A 19,909-nucleotide genomic window follows, 5' to 3' on the forward strand; every position below is an offset into this window, starting at 1 on the left:
TTACAAAGTCCGAGAGGGGTGTAAAGGGCTCCTTCTCCGATAATAGAAATGCTAAGAACTAACATAAAAACTAAAATATTAAAAATGAAATAAAACTTAAAACTAATATCACTAAAAATTTACAACTAACATCACAGTCGGAACCTTAAAAAAAAATATGATAAAATTATTTAAAAGAAACATAAAAATAAAATTATAGACTTTAACAGAATCCGAGAGGAGTATAAAGGTCCCTTCTCGGATAACAGAATTAAAAACCAACATAAAAATTAAAGCAAAAAAAAAACATTAAAATTTTCCAATAAAAACTATACGCAACAATATCAAATTTTAGATATAAGACCAACATGACGCAAAAATAGAAAAATCCAATCTTAAACTTCATTATCATTGCCCAAGATTTGACGGATATTTCTAGGCAATTTAAATTTACGACGCAAGACTGCATAGCATATGCAATCCACACGTATGTGGCGCACAGTCAAGCGGCGGTTCCTCTGAACGCGTAGTGATGCGTGTCCTGTTGACATGAATTACTAGTGTATGATTCCGTAATAGCAATCGACAAAGGACCACTTCACGACCAATTTTTCTACATGAGGAATCCCATGGTAACACAGAATCTTTAATGTGCCGGAGTTTTTTTATCAATGATAGCCGTCCAGTCACCTTGCCAATTTGCTCGAAGAGCCTGTTTTATACAATTAATAAAGTCAGAAGTAATAACACGAGTGGTGAAGGGAGGTTGATTATATGCGTCTTTAGCAGCGGAATCCCCACATGGATAGGGATCTAGCCACCTGTTTGGATGTGTAGGAATCTAGAAATTCAGTTGTGTGTTGCGATGGTTCAACCCGGAGATTGCGTTGTAGATTTCGATGACGATAGGATGTCTGGAATAGAAGTTTGCTAAGGCTTGGAGAGTTTAACCCACCGGTTTGGTCTAGTGGTGAACGCGTAGTCCCAAATCAGCTGATTTGAAAGTCGACAGTTCCAGCGTTCAAGTCCTAGTAAAGTCAGTTATTTTTACACGGATTTAAAAACTAGATCGTGGATACCGGTGTTCTTTGGTGGTTGGGTTTCAATTAACCACATATCTCAGGACTGAGACTGTACAAGACTAACACTTTACACTCATACATATCATCCTCTGAAGTATTATCTGAAAGGTAAATTACCAGAAGCTAAACAGGAAAACGAAAGGTTGGAGAGCACTATACGAGTCACTGCAAATAAAGATATCTCAGTACTTAGGGTTAATGATATTCAGAGCCTTATTTATAGGGTATAGTTCAGCAGTAAACACACTCTTAATACCAGGTAGATCAAACATATAAATTTTATCATTGACAGCAAAATAGTAGTAAATAAAACAAAGGTGTTACATGTACTAATAAAAATCATTTTCATTTCGTCGTTAGGTACACAAATTATGTTCGACTTTGTAAAAGATTTGGGAAACCTTTTCCGTAAAATGCCCAGTATAGTATACCGGTAATTCTGGCATTATTTTCTCGAATGGTTTCTGTTTAACCACCTATATATATATAGGTGATCAAATAAGGAGATAATTAATTTTTTAAATCGATATTTTAGTATTTTTGGGCTCGGTGAACGGCAAAATATCGAAAAAAAATTATTAAAGTGGTCATTAATAATTTCCCAACTATATGGCTAATGTTGTTGCAGAAGCATATCGATAAAGGGAAACTATCGCGAAAATTCAAAATTTTGGAAATCGGGTTTTTTGCAAATATCATCATTTTCAAAATCCCACTTAGTCAAGAGAGCAATTTCCGAAAGATGTATGAACATGCATATGTTGGCTTGGATTTTTTATTAAGAATATCTACAATGTAAATTCTTCAAAATGATTCAAAGATTTCTATATATGAGGCATAGATGCCCCTTAAAATTTTGGGCAAAATTAAAAAACAACAAGGGTTAGTTTTCGATATTTTTTAATTTTTTGTGAAAAGAAAATTGAGCATGATGTAAATACATTTAGGTTATTAAAAATAAGAAATTTTAAAGTCTATCGGATTTAGGGGTTGAGAAATACTCAACAGCATTTTTAAACAATTTTTGCGTCGTACCTCAAAAAACAGTTGATAAAAGTGAAATTTGGCAGAATACTAATTCATAAAAACCCGAGCTCTCGCCTGATTCTCGAATAAGGGACATCACGGTACTCAATTTCTTCTTTTTTTTTACTTCCTTTTACAAAATAAAGGAAGTATTGTGATCGCGAAAAATATCGGTTTTCACATTTCAACGAAAATATCCATTTTGACCAACCCTGAATACATTTTAACTAATTTTAACGTGACGTCTGTATGTACGTATGTTGAACAGACATACCTGTGTGTTGTATCACGTATAACTCAAAAACAATTAGCCGTAGGATGTTGAAATCCTGGATTTAGGACTACTGTTAACATCTAGTTGTGCACCTCCCCTTTTGGTTGCAATCGAGTGGACCAAAAGTGCCCGAAAAAGCTCAAAATCCAAAAACAAATTGGATTTTGGACTTTATCTTAACTGTGGTAATAAGCCCTCATTGAGAGTTTTTCAATGGTATATCATAGGTTACTACCTATGATGTATCGTTGAAAAGCTTATTTTCATTAGTTCCAGAATTATAGCAAAATAAAATTTTAATTAATGAAATATTTGGATCTTAAAGAGGTAAGGCACATCGATTTGAATCAATCTTCATCACCTTTTTTTAATTTAAATATATTGATTTATTAATAATTATTAACCTGTGATTGTAAAAAGATTTTTACGATAAATAATAATTCAATAACAATAAAAAAAAAATGAAAAAATATCAGAAGTTATTAATGAAATAGAATTTTATGTACTTTTCATTTTAAAATATGTGTAAATGTAATTTAATAGGCGTACAAGAAAGTCATGTAGTGTCCACATCAGAATTTTATTAACTAATGGCATACCGTTTGATATTTCTATTTTACATAGCAATACGGAACTGTTCACCCCGACCCCATGTAAAAAAAAGTGTAGACGCAAAACAATGTTGTTTTTAATTGTTTATTTAGTCGATTTTCCTAAATTAAATCAATCACTTTCTTTAAATTAATTCCGTTTTCTCTCACAAATGACATCTGTTTTCTTTCGGTTAGATTAAACCCATGAACATGAGACCAGGTTATGTGTAAATTGTATAGAACTATACTGCAAGGAAGAATTTTGCTTTCAACTTTGACTACTACGCACCGCTTAACCGTGTTATAATTAATTCTCACTTTTTATTGGTAGCTTCGTAAATTTTTTTAACTGAATTTTTTTATATTCACTTTTCATAATTCTTGTATGCTGATGATGAACATTTACGATCGAAATGAGTATTTAGTTTTAAACTTTTAAAACCGCTCTTGAGCGTATTCTTTGTCATTTAATTTAATAGATTTTTTTTTAAATTTATATAAATATTTTGTTTAAATTTATAATTACAATTCAATATCAGTTTTTTTAAATTTATATTAAAAAAGAGAATTCATTAAGATTTCACTAACTGGTTTTAAATTCATATTAATAAATCAAACCCCATAAGTCCATTACGTTGATATTTTATACGAGGGTTGCTTTAAATTGATCGGATATCGTACCATGAATAACAATTACTTTTCCCTTTTCTCCTCCTAAATATTAGATAGGTAGAGGTAATTTATACAGGATAACCCATATAAATTGAACTTAAATTTGGAATCTAATTACATGAAACGCCAATTGTAATTTTTTATTTCATTAAAAAATATATATAAGCTACATTTATATATGTGTGTGTGTGTGTGTGTGTATGTACGTATGTATGTATGTGTATGTGTTTATATATATATATATATAGCCTTACTACGAGACTCCGCTGATAAATTTTACACATATATACGTAGCATTGGAAGGTAAAGAGATATTGGAATGAAATAAAAAAAGAATAAAAGTACAATACCTTAGCTACAAAAGCAGTATTTATTTTGCAATATAATCCCGTTTACACTGATACACTTTTCCCAACGTGTGACAAGTTTTTTTCATTCCGTCACTGAAAAATACTGCGGTCTTTCTCGGATCCAAGTGGTCACAGCTTCCTTCACCTCATCGTCAGTGATATAATAATTACCTTTGAGATCCCTCTTGAGATGAAGGAAGAAATAGAAGTCGCACGGAGCCAAATCCGGCGAATATGGCGGATGCGGAATAGCCTCAACTTCAGCTTGCGGAGAGTTTGCGCGGTACCCATCGTGCACAGATTTTACGGTAACCCGATAGCTCGATAATATGGCCTACTCGTTCTTTAAATATGTCTAACTGAATAACGGTGCGTTGCTCGGTGATTCGCCGGTCATTTGAAGCAAATTGTCCGCTTCCTTTCGATGTTTCTCGTCAGTCACAGAAACTGGTCATCCACTGCGAGTTGCGTCCTTAATTGTCGCTTTACCGGCTTCACATTCGCGAAATTTCAACTCCCACCTATTCACCGTACCCGTCAACAATTTCACTACCGTAAACCGCTTTTAAACGATGAAAAGTATTCGTAGGATTCACATTTTCTGCTGTTAAAAATTCGATCACTACGCGCTGTTTTAACCGAGTTGACATATCGGCCGTACTCGACTCCATTTTAACTACTACTGAAAACAAACCGGTTAACGAATTTCAACGCATTATCGCAGGTTTGTAGAGGGGGATTTTAGCTATCATGTGCTGCCACGCCCAACTCGATAGTACCTTTTGTCTCCGTGTAGCACGCTAGTGTGCAAAATTTATCAGCCGAGCCTCGCACTTTTAAAGCATACAGAACTACACAACAAGCATTCGATAAGGTATGACTGCCTGATCTGCTCTACAAACTAAAACCAAATTTGCCTCAACCCTTTTATTTAATACTGAGTAGTTACTAGGACGGACGCTTCTCCCAGATTAAATTCAATGATCAGACCATTTTCGATATTTCCTCGAGTTCCTCAGAACTCAGTGCTGGGGCCTATTCTTTAGTTCATCTTCACTGTCGACCTTCCAGTCACAGACAATATCACTATTGCATCGTTTGCCGACGACATGGCAATCGTGGCTGTCGATGATGATCCATCTCAAGCCTCAACCAAATTGCATTCTGGTGTAGCCTAATTGAAGAAATGGAAAATAAAGGCCAATCAAGTGAAATCGACTCGCATGATATTCGCGATGAGAAGAGGTGTGACTGCTAAAGAATTCAATTAGATGGGAGGTTACATCCCGCGAGCTGAAAGGTAAGCAAAAAAGGTAAAAGCTAGATGTCAAATTTAAGAAGCTAAACTGGTTATTTGGCAGGAAATCGCAAATATCCCTTTCTAACAAGCTAATTTTATTCAAAGTGATTCTAAGATATTTCGTGGGAAACTGCTTTATCAACTTGACTATTGTCATAAAATTTACTTATGATTCCTAATCTACGAAACCGATTGTAAATATAATTTGAGATAAAAAGAAATGCAATACACCATCAATCAACTGTTAATACTGCCAACCATACATAATAAAAAATTACTTAATTTATTTTTTTTATGTTCCCGGCATCATAGTTCTAGAGTTATGTTGCAATAACAAAAGTACGGTAATTGTCAAGAAATGGGGTATAGGTTTTTTCTCGACCTTTCACGACCCAGGGACCCCAAAAAACTTTTAAAAATTGGGAAGTTTTTGTTGGCGTATTTGAAACGTAATATTTTACGACTGAATAAATCGATTTTGATGAAATTTGGCATAGAGACTCCTGTACATAGGGTAATTTGTTGGTACAATTTTGTAGTCAATATCTCTAGTAATGATGGGAGGTTGGGAAGTTTTTAATGTCGTCCTAGACATAGCAGCAATGCAAGCGATTAAAAAAAAACACTTTGGGGCAATACTGGGGCTGGGAACCCGATCAAAGTTTAAAAATATTGAATATTTTAAATATACAAATGAGATTTAAATAATCCTACTAATTTACCATCTTTAGAACCTTTATTTTTGATTCTAGTTATTTTCCAATACTGGAACAATTCTCGAATTGGTTTAAAAATGTAATATAGAATTTTTACTTCCTTGTACCAAGTAAAGGAAGTATTGTGATAGCGAAAAATTTCGATTTTCAGATTTCAACGGAAATATCCATTTTAACCATCCCTGAATCCATTTTGACTAGTTTCGGCGTAACGTCTGTACGTATGTATGTATCTCACATAACTCAAAAGCGATTAGTCGCAGTATATTTAAATCTTGGATTTAGGATTGTTGTAACATCTAGTTGTGCATCTCCCCTTTTGATTGCAATCGACTAAATCAAAAGTGTCCAAAAAAGTCCAAAATCCAAATAAATTTGGATTTTGGACTTTTTCTTAACTGCAGTAAATAAGACCTCATTGAAGCTTTTCAATGATGTATCATAAGTGGTACTTATTTTAATTGATTTCAGAGTTATAGTCTAAATCTAATAATCTATACATTTAATTAATGAAATATTTGGATCTTACAAGTAAAAGTCACATGTTTGATTCGAACAAGGTTCGAATCAAACGTGTGCCTAAAAGTCCTAAAAAATTATTTGCGTTTCTTACGGACATATATGTGTGTATGTATATATATAAATGTTACCTAGAAAGACTGATATATGGCAAATCTCGATATTCTCCAGTGAATGTTGACCCATAACAAAACGTGGGTAAAAGACCAAATTATTTACTTATTCGGACCTTTACTGGTATATATCAGCAAATACAGATAAGCTCTGTTGGGGCTCAAAACGATAAGTAGAAATTAAAAAAAAAATCACTCGATATCAATCTGTAACATAAAGAGATTACGAGAAACCATCCTAAAAAAAAATTAAGTTTAAATTTAAGCCAAACATAACCTACGCTCGCTTTACTTGCTGACCTCGTCTAAATAACGTTAATGTATAACTTATATAAGTTATTCTCCAGCAGTGGAAGAGATTTATCAAATTCACCGCATTTATAAAAGCAGGCTGTACAGAATATGTTAACTGCATGGATGAACGATAATAAAATAAATGGTCAGATGGTATGTCTTTTGTTCAGTTTTAAAAAAAATATTTTTATTCAACTTTCACCATCCAGTAAACCTGATTAGTCACCTCCAATGTTGGGGAATAGCATATACATACTTTGTATATTTAATAATAATAAGGCGAGGTTTCGCAAGCGTAAGTTATGTTTGGCTTAAATTTAAACTTCCTTTTTTACGAGGATTTCTCGTAATTTATTTACCTTAGAGATTGATATCGGGTGATTTTTTTAAATATCTAGTTATCGTTTCTATCCTTACCAGAGCTTATCTGTGTTTGTTAACATATATCGGCAAAGCTTCGAATAAGCAAATATTTCGGTCTTTCACCGACTTATTTGGTAAGTGTCGACATTCATCGGAGAATACCGACATTTGCCGGATATCGATCTTTCACAGCAACATGCACGTAATATATTTATATAACATATACAGCGGCGGCTCGCGTATAGGCACTGTGGAACTGCAGCACCCCCTATTTCAACTTAATATTCAATATTAATATTAAGTTATTCAATAACTTCAATATTTAATATAATGATACCTTTTTTCTATTTTCTTTATACTTGTACAATATATAATCCGTAAGCTCAGTAGACAACCCCCAGTTTAGACAACGATTTTTGTATCTGTTTATAAACTGGGGGTTGTCTACTAAGCTTACGGATTATATATTGTACAAGTATAAAGAAAATAGAAAAAAGGTATCATTATATTAAATATTGAAGTTATTGAATAACTTAATATTAATAATATTAATATAATATTAAGATACAAAAATCGTTGTATGGAACTGTGCACATCACAGTTCCAGCGACGTGGTGTTTAGCTGTTATGCGCGTGCGTACATAGAAAGCTGCACACGAGGCTGCGAGAAAGATAGAGAGAGAACTGTCGCCCCCACAGTGCCGACCCTGGCGTGCTGGTGGAAGGTGTTTTTTTTTTTTTTTTTTTACTCCACATGTGTATGAAACCTTCCTTGTTCGTTCCCTTTTCTAGTTTAGACGGTGGAAGGTATATGAAAGTGGTTTAGTTGTTTTTTCAGGAGTGATCAGAAGAAGGCGGAAAGAAAGGATTGCCAGATCTGTCCAAAAACACGCTGGAAGGGCGAAATGAAAGTAATTAGAAAAATTAATTATGAATTTTTTTTTTTTGTACATAGAAATTTAAATTAAGTAATGTTGGACTATAATGTTTTTAAAGGGACGTTTTATTAAGTTATTTAATAATAATAATAAATATTATCTGTATTGACATTTTATTATCTATTCGATTAAACCGAATACGGTTTTTGAGCGAAATGTGCTTAATTGTGTACCATAGTCTTGAATGTGATAAAGTGTAGAATTAGATTATTATCCTGCTTCTAGCTATTCTATTTGATTCATTTTTTCCGGTTCTTTTATTTTACAGAAAACTTTAACCATGGCCTTGAAAAGGCCCAGAAAAGAAAATTTTTGGAATAGCCTCCCTCCACTAATTTTAGCTATGAGCCGCCACTATATATATATATATATATATATATATATTATATATATATATATATATATATATATATATATAAAATGTACAAATCATAATATGTATGTATATAACCGAAACTTAAAGGACTGATTGAAGACATCAAAATAAACTAACAAAACTCTGTGGCAGTTAAGTGCGTCAGAAGGGCGGATTTCCGGTTTTAGTTAAGAAAGAAAGGATGATGCATTGCTGTAATGATTTTTAAAAAGAATATTGCTTTCGGTGTATTATGTTAACATGTGTTCTTTTATAATACTTCGAGGTACTGTGTATTGTTCCAATAAATACATTTTACTTGTATATATATTTTTTCTCTTTTTCACATAGTTGTTGAGTTGTAACTGCTTCAATTGCTTAATGTTGCTATTTGCCAACAACTCACTTTGATATTGTATCCATCATTTTTGAGGTTTTAGAGCCATCCACATAAAAAAAGAAAAGGTTCAAATTGACCCAAAACAGACCCGAAACGATTAAAATGTCAAAACTGATTTTTAGACACCACTCCTTTCCTTCATACCAGATCATATTTTGGATTATTACGAAACTATAGTACTATAGCGAAATTAGTTCGCACCTAGCGCTGTTCGAAAAAATGTGATTTTGGGTTCAAATGTGATATTTTGAATTAAATCATTGCGAAACCAGCTAGTGTCTGGCGGTGCTCGCAAAAATTTGACATTTTGGAACCATTCAAATCAGTAACCACTTGGTGATGCTCAAAAAATTTAATTTTGGCTTCCTAACATATCACCCTTCAAGTTAAAACATGAAAGCGTACCCAAAAACCTAGTTTTTTTGCCTCGTAACTCCGGGTTCCTTGAAAATCAATACAGTTCTTTCTAGTAGGTTTCCACTTCCTTTTTTAATTGAATTAAAAATAATTAACAATATTTTATTATTATTTATCATAGTAAAGGTACAAAATTGTCAATCTTCATAATTTTTGACCAACTTTATTTTATTACCTTTTTTTACGTTCCTTGAGTGTACATAATAAAATTACGTAAGAAAATTCCATACGAAACATTCAATTTTTCAGAAAGATAATAACAGATAAGGTAAGTAATCAAAGGACATTATATCTCTATTATGTTGGTTTTAAATTTACGAAATTTTTAAACCTAAATATTATTTCACAAGCTTTCATGAAAATCCTCTAGCTTGAAAAAATGATTTTATATTTCTGTTCAACCTTTGACCGTATCAATTAATCCCCTTTACAGCCCGACATATATTTAGTTTTACTCTCTTATTAAGATCGAGTCCTTCAATAAAAGTCGGTCTACAGAATATCGGTAGACACATATCGGCACACACACACACACACACACACACACACACACAGAGAGAGAGAGAGAGAGAGAGAGCACAATAAGAAAAAATTAAACCCAAATTACTCAGATTGAAGAGGAATACCTAATGGTGACCTTGGATTTTACCTTGAAATTGACCTTATTTGAAGGTTAAAACGATTTTTCAAATGGAATGACATATTTTTGACTCCACCAATGAAAAACGTAGAAACGTTTGCATTGGAATATGTAGTCACACCATGGGCCTTTTTTGAAGGTCATACGGTTAACAACCAGAGATATTATACGGGTGATAGTGTTATACTAGTTAAACGTTTTTATAGGTCATACAATATTCCTGGAATATTTATATTCCAGGTCATTTATCTCGCAAACTACGGGAAAGAACAAACATGGATTTGCAATATCATATAACACTATCTCTGATGGTTATCGGTATGACCTTCAAAAAAGGTCAAAGGTCATACGTTCGACTACATATTCCAATGTAAATTTTTTTGATTTAATCATTGGTAGGATCAAAAATAGGTTATTCCATTTGATAAAATGGTGTTAATCTTGAAATAAGGTCAAGGTCAAATCCAAGGTCCCCATAAGGTGTCCTCCAGTCTGAGTAACTTTTTTAGGTATTTTTTTTTAAATGAGCGTAGTTCACGATAAAATCACCTAGGTCGATTAAAATGAAATCCCTCTATTTATATAACTACAAGATCAGTTTCATTAAAATTAAGATATCCTATAATAGTTTAATCGAAGTTGTGCATGTGAAAATTTCATGATGATTGGTTGAATCGTTTATGAGATACGTTAAATTTAATCTCGAAAAAATTGAGCGGTACAAATTAGATGAATGATTAGTTAAGATGCTGCAAGTTTAAAAGTTGACATTTCTTTATCTGCTGTATCTATTGTTATCAATATTGTTCGGCTATTCAAATGGGATTACTAACTTTGAGAGTCATGATGACCGGGATATGTGTTTGAACGGAGCAAAAGGAAACAAAATAAAATAATGAAAAGTCAGACTTTTTGAAAAATAAAAAAATTCTTACGCAGAACTACGCAAGAATTTTTTTTATTTTCTGAAAGTAAAAGTAATTACACAAGTAGAATTTTTACAATTTAGTATAAGTGTACAAGATAATTTCGATTACAAAAAAGAAAATTAAAATTCTTTTTTAAAAAATTATTTAACCCAAAACTATAAAAATTTTAATTTTTTTTTCTTTTGTACTTTCTTCGGGTAAAGGGGAATATATTTACCAAATTTAACCGTTCTATTATGATATGAAGTAACTTTTTTAGAACATAAAAACGTAACGATAAATTTTATACAAACACAAGCGTTTAATTTAAAAATACTGAGAAAAGTTTTTTTATATATATGACGAATACATTATTCAGATGACGAATTATTTGTTATACAAACAGAATTTTACACTCACTAAAACGTTTTCATTTCTTATAAAGATTCGTTTTATATTGCATCTTGGTTTTGATAATATATTTTTTTATATATTTTATCCGGGAGCAATATATTTTTAAAAAGAATCGTATACTAGTGTATAATATAAAAAACTTCCTTACATGTCAAAGGGATCTGCTTCCGACAACACCATAAGCCTGAATAGAAGAAATCGATAAGGTGTATATATATATATAAGGTATATATATTACCTTATTATGTAAACATTAAAGTGAAAATGTATGAGAAATCTATCATGGAATCTGAAAGGTACACTTCTTTATCTAATAAACGATTTTAAAAGAAATCGCGTTTTTTTATAAATGCATTTAGAATGTATTAATTAAATTATTGTTTGTGTTTAATAAAAATAATTAAATGAAGAAAAGTTTTTAATCACAATAGAATTCCCAAATAACCGGATTGTCAACAAAAATAAAAAACCTGACGTAGACACCACATGACTTCTTTGTAGGCCTATTAAATTACACATATTATTTATTACATTTTTTTTTGTTATATTGAATTATTTATTGTAAACGTTTTTTTACAATCACAAGCGAATAATTATTAATAAATCAATATATTTAAATTAAAAAAAAAGTTAAAAAAAAGAAGGAAATGGAAGTCTGATTCTTGCCGATATCCCTTCCCCTTGTGAGAATCAAATATTTTATTAATTAACAATTCTATTCTACTGTAACTCTAGAACCAATGAAAATAATTACCACTTACGATATATCGTTGAAAAGTTCTTAATGAGGGTTTATTACTGCAGTTAAGAAAAAGTTTAAAATCCAATTTTTTTGGATTTTGGGCTTTTTTGGACACATTTGGTAAATCGATTCCAATATAAAGTGGAGGTACACAACTAGACGTTACAACAGTCCTAAATCCAAAATTCCAACATTCTACAGCTAGGTTTTCGAGTTATGCGAGATACATTTGAATGTAGGTAGGGTACAGACGTCACGCCGAAACTAGTCAAAATGGATTCAGGGATGGTCAAAATTAATATTTCCGTTGAAATCTGAAAACCGAAATTTTTCGCGATTACGGTACTTCCAAAAATAACATTTTATTTAAATTCTAATAAATCGGATATTGAATATACAGGGTAACCATTAAGGGTATCTCGGCACTATCATTTTATGTATAAATAAAAACCCTAGCATTTTTGTGATCATTTATTCATGAAAAAGTAATGTACGGACAATGGAAATTTATGAGCCAAAAACAATATTGTTTAAATGATGTCCGTTGCATTGTAATGCATTCTTCAAATGGAGAACGAAGATTATTGATAACGTGTCCACACATTTCCCTCGAGATCAATCTTATTTACGCCTCGATATTTGCCATTTTTTTTTTAACTTTGGGATTGGATAAGTCATTGAGTCAGTTAAGGTTTTTGTATCTTTATATATTGCTAATTTATCTATTGTAATGTAGAGAAAAAACATTCTCTGGTTGTATATTAAGCTTATAACCGTGACGGTTGTCGGTTGACTGAGTTAAAATCACTTCTGAAAATGATGTAACCATTTTTTTTTTTACCAAGAACGAACAAGTATCCCACGGCAGACGAAGGTTCCTTAGTACTAAGGAAGAAAAGTAAGGAGTGAAGTGATTCCCTTTTCTACTGAACTAAATATACGATCCAATATCAACATGCCAATTACACCGTAGTGTAGCTGATATTCGACAGTATAAATAACGTCTTCATTCTGCTTACCGCAGGAAACTGTTCCTATATAGCAAACATCATTAATACCAGTGAAAGCGGATATTTGCATTTTGATTTGTATCAGCTGGATTACTCTCGTAGACCTTACTTTTAAGGTGACCCCACAGGAATTAATCAAGAGGCAATAAGTTGGGGCTCCTAGGAGGCCAATTAATATTGATTGCCTCTTCTTGAAATCCCGTTATCGGGAAATAATTGCTGAACAGCTTCGATTGTCTGATTTGATGAGTAGCATGTGGCACCATCTTGCTGAAACCAAGTTTTTAAATTAAAGCCTTGAAACTGTTAACAGAGATGGCGCAAGAAAGTCTGACAACATTACACAATATTGCTGGGTATTAACGGCAAGTGCTCGTTAATTTTCATCCTCAAAAAAGTACGGTCCGATGATGCCATTAGAAGACATAGCAGCCCATATGACCACCTTGGGGCTGTGAAGTGGAAGAACCACTGTAGAACTAGTAACTTGAAACATTCGGATTCATTTTGTAATAATATCAGGGCTAGGTGATAGGGCTAATGTCTCACAACTGGTAATGCGCGCGATATTGATGGCGTGCTGTCACGATAGAATTACTTTTCTGGTAAAATGACTGTACACAAAAAGAGCGTTGCTCTCCGATAAAAGTCTCCATTACGACTAAAATTCCTTGTACCGGTTAACAATTTGATACTCACTACGACTGCCGCTGCTGCCGCATTTCGCAGTAAATAAAGTGCCGATATCCTTTTTTGTCACTTGTTATATTGTATAACGTTTAAAATATTTAAAATATTTTAAAATATACAAAAATATTTTATTTAATATATTAAATATATATTAATTTAAAATATTTTAAATATTTTATTTAAAATATTTTCAATTTGTCCTTTTTAGTTGAAGCGATCGTTCTATTATAGGATTCTAATGTAATATTCTATATCGAGACTCTAAAGTTTGTAAAGCATCTAAGGAACAAGAGGCGACAATTCGAGCCGCTTTCACTGGTATTAATGATGTTCGCTATATAGGAACAGTTCCCTGCGGTAAGCAGAATGAAGACGTTATTTATACTGCCGAATATCAATTATACTACGGTGTAATTGACATGTTGATATAGGACCGTATATTTAGTTCAGTAGAAAAGGGAATCACTTCACTCCTTACTTTTCTTCCTTAGTACTAAGGAACCTACGTCTGCCGTGGAATACTTGTTCGTTCTTGGTAAAAAAAAAAAATGGTTACATCATTTTCGGAAGTGATTTTAACTGGGTCAACCGACAACCGTCACGGTTATAAGCTTAATATACAACCAGAGAATGTTTTTTCTCTACATTACAATAGATAAATTAGCAATATATACACAAACAAAAACCTTAACTGACTCAATGACAATTTATTATCCAATCCCAAAGTTAAAAAAAAATAATTGTTGTATATTTATTTCCGATGAAGTTATTTATAAAAAGAATTGAAAAGAAGTGGAGAAATCAAAACGGCTGATCAAGCGTAACCCTTTGTATAGTAAGTAAACTTTGTTACATAGGAATTTTCTACACTCACCCCTTAAGGAAGATGAAAAAAGGTTTTAAAAACTAGCTTATCTAGTTGAAATTTTTTTAAACAAATATACTGTGTATTTCAAAATGAATATCGAGGTTTTAAAGCTATGTAATATTTCCCAAGTTTCACGTAAATTGATTAATGAAATCAAAGGGCAACTCAAACAGTTTCAGCTGTGAGCAAGCTCATAAACTGTTTCCTGAACCTTCCGCTTGAAAGGGTTCTATGTTTTGTTTGCAAAGTGTGAATCTGTAATTACCGACCAATTTGAGTTCCGTTGTGAACTCCTTGTGACAATACCATTCGTAGATAATATAAACAATTTGAAACCGCTGACTGCATTTGTAAAGGGAATAGTAGAGGACGACCGAGTATGTCCGAAGACAATGGAAGAAATCCGTTATGAAGGCTACGCGCAAATTAGCAAATCCAAACTGTGGAGGGTTTTAAGGAAACTCTTACAACTGCGTCCATATCATTTACAACTGTTACGAACTTTAAAGCCTACAAATATGGCTTGTACGCTAGCTTCGCAAATGAAATGATACACTGTGATGATGAAGACTTTCTTTATCGTGTCGTATTCAGTGACGAATCAACATTTCATGTTAATGGAAAAGTAAACACTGATAAAAAAATCCTCACGAAATATTGCAGTGTGAAAGAGACTTCCCAAAAGCGAATGTTTTTTGTGCCGTATCCCGACGGCAAGTTTACGGCCCATTATTTTTCGCGGAAACACATATGTCAGGAATGAACTATCTTGATATGCTACAACTATGGCCTTTTCCTCGACTGCAATAATAACCACAGAACTTTATTTGGCAACAAGATGATGCGCCTCCTTACTGGCATAACGCTGTACGTGACGGTTGAATGAAATTCTCCCCGATCGTTGGATCGGTCGCCAGAGATTAAATGAAAGGACTTGTTTTTCATGGCAATTCGCCTGATCTGACCCCGTGCGATTTTTTTCTTTGAGGAATTCTTTTTCTTTAAGGTACCTACCCGATTTGAGACACAGGACTGAAGCTGCTGTCGCATCAATTACTTCAGACTTGCTGATTAAAGTACGGAATGAATTCTCCAACCGACTAGATATGTGGCGTGTGACAAATGGTGGTCGCATTCGCTTTGGGACTTCCGCTGGTGGGGGTGACCGGGCCGCCCGGGTATGTTAACCCGTGCGACCGGGATTGTGGTTTCCCTCCACCGGTAGCGGTCGTGATCGTGACTTGGTAATGCCATACGAGACACTATGATGGGACCGGGTGGTGGTGCGGGGTTTGTCCCCAGCTCCTGCGCGGACCGAAATGAGGTTGCATTCCCCTTGTTAGGTAACCTAAACTGGTCGACTTAATTGGGTGTAGGTCTGAATCTCTATGTTGTGTAAGACATAATTTTGATTAGTATGAGTGTAGAACTGATTTGACTAAAAATTTGTTCGTTTTCTGAGGCACTCACAGTCACGAACGGTGCTGTCAAATCTGGACTAAGCGCGGGGTTCCCGCTTCCGCGGTTTGGTCAGTTAGTTTGAGGGAATCATATTAGGTTGGGTGTGAAGATGTCCGTTTGAGGCCTACGTGAACGCGAAATTTGATTTGTATTTTACTGGTGCAAATTTCTGCCGAGGCATTTACATCGGCGACATCCCGACTGAGGCCTGGCTGATGACTTCCCCCTCCGGGGTTGGGATGGTCACATTGAATAATAGGAAACACTGTTTGAGTAATTCTTTAATTCCTTGTATAATGTATTAATGAAAGTAAACGGTAATAAATATTACATAACTATAAAACTCCAATATTCATTTTGAAACACACCGTATAATGTGTTTTTTGAAATTTTCATCTATACGCTGTGTACGCTACAGTGGTCGTTGACCTTGGCGTCCCCTTCCATCTTTCTTATTTCGAACTCCTTCCATCATCCGAATAGTTCAATTTTTCTTCAATTCGCGGCAAACTATCATTACATAAAAAAATACATATAAATTCCTATTAAGCATAAATATTTAAAAAAAAAATTATTATGCTTTAATGTAAAAAGATAATAATGGGTTCATAATTTTTAACGAATCGTTAATAATAATGTCATAAAAAATTGTTTCAGTTGTTCTCGAGTTATATGGGCTAAAAAAAATCCAAAAAACATACGATTCAAAAACCTGCGTATCAGAGTAAAAAAAAAACTGGAATATTAAATTTTTATAATGTTAAAATCGTTAAAATGTAATTACTATTTTGCTATAAATTGATATTTCAAATCTTAAAAATTTTATTGGAATTTTCTATTACAATAAATCGACTAATATGTTTTTTAATTTACACTAGAACAAAGAGAAAAAAGGATAGAATAAGAACAATAAATTTTGATTATTTGAAAAAAAACCGCACATCATACTATGTACAGCAGTAATCGATTAATTATAAATGTTATTAATAACATTTAATCTCTTTTGCAATACTTGACATAGAATATTAATTTTCAATAAATTATAATCAAACAACTATTAGATTGTTTTAAAAAAAAGTTACTAAAGAATTAATTCATCTGTTTGAATGTAACAATTTAGGCGAATAACAGAGAATTTGAACTAAGAAAATAAAGTAGATGATAATAAAGAAATAGTTCATTTTTCTTTCTCAAAACTTAACTGTTCAAATTTTTTCTTTAATAAAATAATTTTTCTAATGTTAATAATCACTTGTTTTTTTCATTTAATAAATATTTTTGTGTAATGACAAGAATGACCTGCGTGGCAGAATAGGTAGCGTCTAGGCATTTCGTGCACAGGTCCCGGGTTCGAATCCCGGTCAGGCAATTGGAACTATTCATACGCTACCAATTTCCACCGGGTTAATGACCTATAGTTTTTCTTTTCTGTTTAGCCTCCGGAACCACCGTAAGATATTACTTTAGAAGATGAATGAGGATTATATGTATGAATGTAGTACTGTACAGTCTCAGGTCGACCATTCCTAAACCCGCAGTGCCGGTCTAGTGGTTAACTCGTTATCGCAAACCAGCCGATTTCTAAGTATCAAATCCTAATAAAGGCAGTTACTTTTATACGAATTTGAATACTAGATTGTGGATTCCGATGTCCTTTGATGGTTGGGTTTAAATTAACCAAGCATCTTAGGTATGGTCGACCTGAGACAGTACAAGACTACACTTCATTTACATTCATACATATCATCCTCTGAAGTTAAGCCTTACGGTGGTAGCTAAACAGAAAAGAAAATGAAAAGAGCGGCAGATTTGGGGGGCGGGGAAAGATAGTTGTAGAGAAAAAAATAACCTTTTTAAAATTAAATAAAAAATTATGAAACACGATCGTGTCGTAAATTTTCAACACGATCCGGGTACTTAAGAAGTTAGGCGACCCTTCAATGTGCTAAATGGAAGCACGTGGGGGCGTTATGTATTTTGAGAACTTCAATAGAATCCCAGAAACGGGTAATAAATATATTAGAGGGGTTAAACATGTCTTTTATCGGCAAACATTGACGATTTCAAGTGCAATTCCGCAAATATATTTTTTTCCGTGTACTTAGACCGTTTTGAGAAAAATAATTTATTCTTATGAACGATTAACGGAAACATAATTTGAAATAATGACATCCAGAAAAATATAACAGATCTGTTGTTAATTTTAATGATTAACAATGTAGTCTTTCAAATTGTCGTCTTTCTCATTTGAAATAAATACGATTAAGTACCTGCAAGTGAACTGTTCTGAATTTTTGCGACGGATTCTTTAGTCTTATGGATTTCCTTGACGAATGACAATATCACTGCCAATCCAGGATTGAATCAATATTCAATTTTGGACTGGCTGTGATATTGTGTATTGTTCGATAGGTGCAATTATCGAACATGAGTTATGTTTCAATGAATCTTATAAGAGATTTTGTCGAAAAAAGTAAGGAGAAGATCTTTTAATATTCAATTCACTTGAAAAAATATTTTTTATTATTAATATTGATTGTACTTTTTTTTAAAAACAGTTTATTTTCTTTCATATTTTAATTACATAAATATAGTATATTGTTTATCGTAATTTTTTTTTAAATGAAAATTAAAAATTTTTTTTTAATATTATTTTTTATATAAACATATATACATTTTTAAATATTTTTAACTTTTAAAAATACCTACAAAAATTATGTTTTAAAATAATAATAATACGTAAAGGGCGGAGAAAAAGCTGGATGGGGGCCTGAACCTTAAAAGAAAAAAAGGGAAGATTGTAGACCATATAAGATGGCCAGGGTTATTGAATTCGGTTGTAGAAAGATAGACAGCCGGTAAAAATAATAAAGGAAAATAAAAATTAGAATATATTAAACGTATAATTAATATATTTGATATTTATAATATAATAATTTATATTTACCTTGAATTAATTTTTAAAGATTGTAGGATTTAAACTGTTATGATAAAAGTGGATCAAACCGATCACAAACAAAATCCTTCACTTCAAAAAATAATAATACATACCAATATAAATAAAAGAAACGCACCATTAAAATCGGGTCAGCCGTTCTCGAAAAAATAAATTAAAACATGCATACAAATAAAATATTTTAATAAAACTACTATCAGAGAGAGAGAGAGAGAGAGAGAGAGAGAGAGAGAGAAAACATCTGAACGAATATACAATAAAAATAAACTAAAAATAATATGAAATATTTCGAATTTTCCCCTCAATTTAAACATATTTATTATGGATGTTTATCGGTTCGTTGATCTATATAATTACACAAGAATGATAATAATTTATGTCTGTAAATTTTTATAGTTTTATTTATTAAAAAAAAAATATATAATAAAATTATAAAAACAATAAAATATAATTTATTAATATAAATTTACCTTATAACCGCATTTATCAGCATAACAGAAATTAATATTTAAATTTACGAACGTTATTAAAAGTAAAATTATTATCTTCATCTCTAACCGTACCGTTGGACGCGATTGCAAGAACGCAACTGACCCGTTGTCGGTTTGATAATAATTTAGACTGGATGCATGTAACCCTCCTAGCGTTAAAGAAGTGAACTAATATTTTAATATCGTTCTTTTAACTGCAGAATGTGTAACGACTAAACGCAGGATTATCATTATAAATCTTTCGGAACCATTGTTCGAAATTAACTAACGACACCGAAGCATAAATTATGTATAATAAAATCAACGGCTATAAATTTTAAATAACGAAAATAAAATAA

The 19,909-nt window shown here is 32.3% G+C and overlaps 1 protein-coding gene across 1 annotated transcript in view; it reads right to left on the reverse strand.

Annotated features, from left to right (window-relative positions):
• Positions 1–19,702, reverse strand: part of LOC142332377 (lysosomal alpha-mannosidase-like) — a 183,337-nt gene extending 163,635 nt beyond the window's left edge. Inside the window, exon 1 of the mRNA XM_075378790.1 lies at positions 19,551–19,702. Within this exon, the coding sequence (XP_075234905.1) occupies positions 19,551–19,631 (81 nt within the window). The 5' untranslated portion in view covers positions 19,632–19,702. The remainder of the gene's footprint in view (positions 1–19,550) is intronic.
• Between the last annotated feature and the right edge of the window lie 207 nt (positions 19,703–19,909).

Source organism: Lycorma delicatula, chromosome 11, assembly GCF_047948215.1.
Source record: "Lycorma delicatula isolate Av1 chromosome 11, ASM4794821v1, whole genome shotgun sequence".
Classification (NCBI taxonomy): Eukaryota; Metazoa; Arthropoda; class Insecta; order Hemiptera; family Fulgoridae; genus Lycorma; species Lycorma delicatula.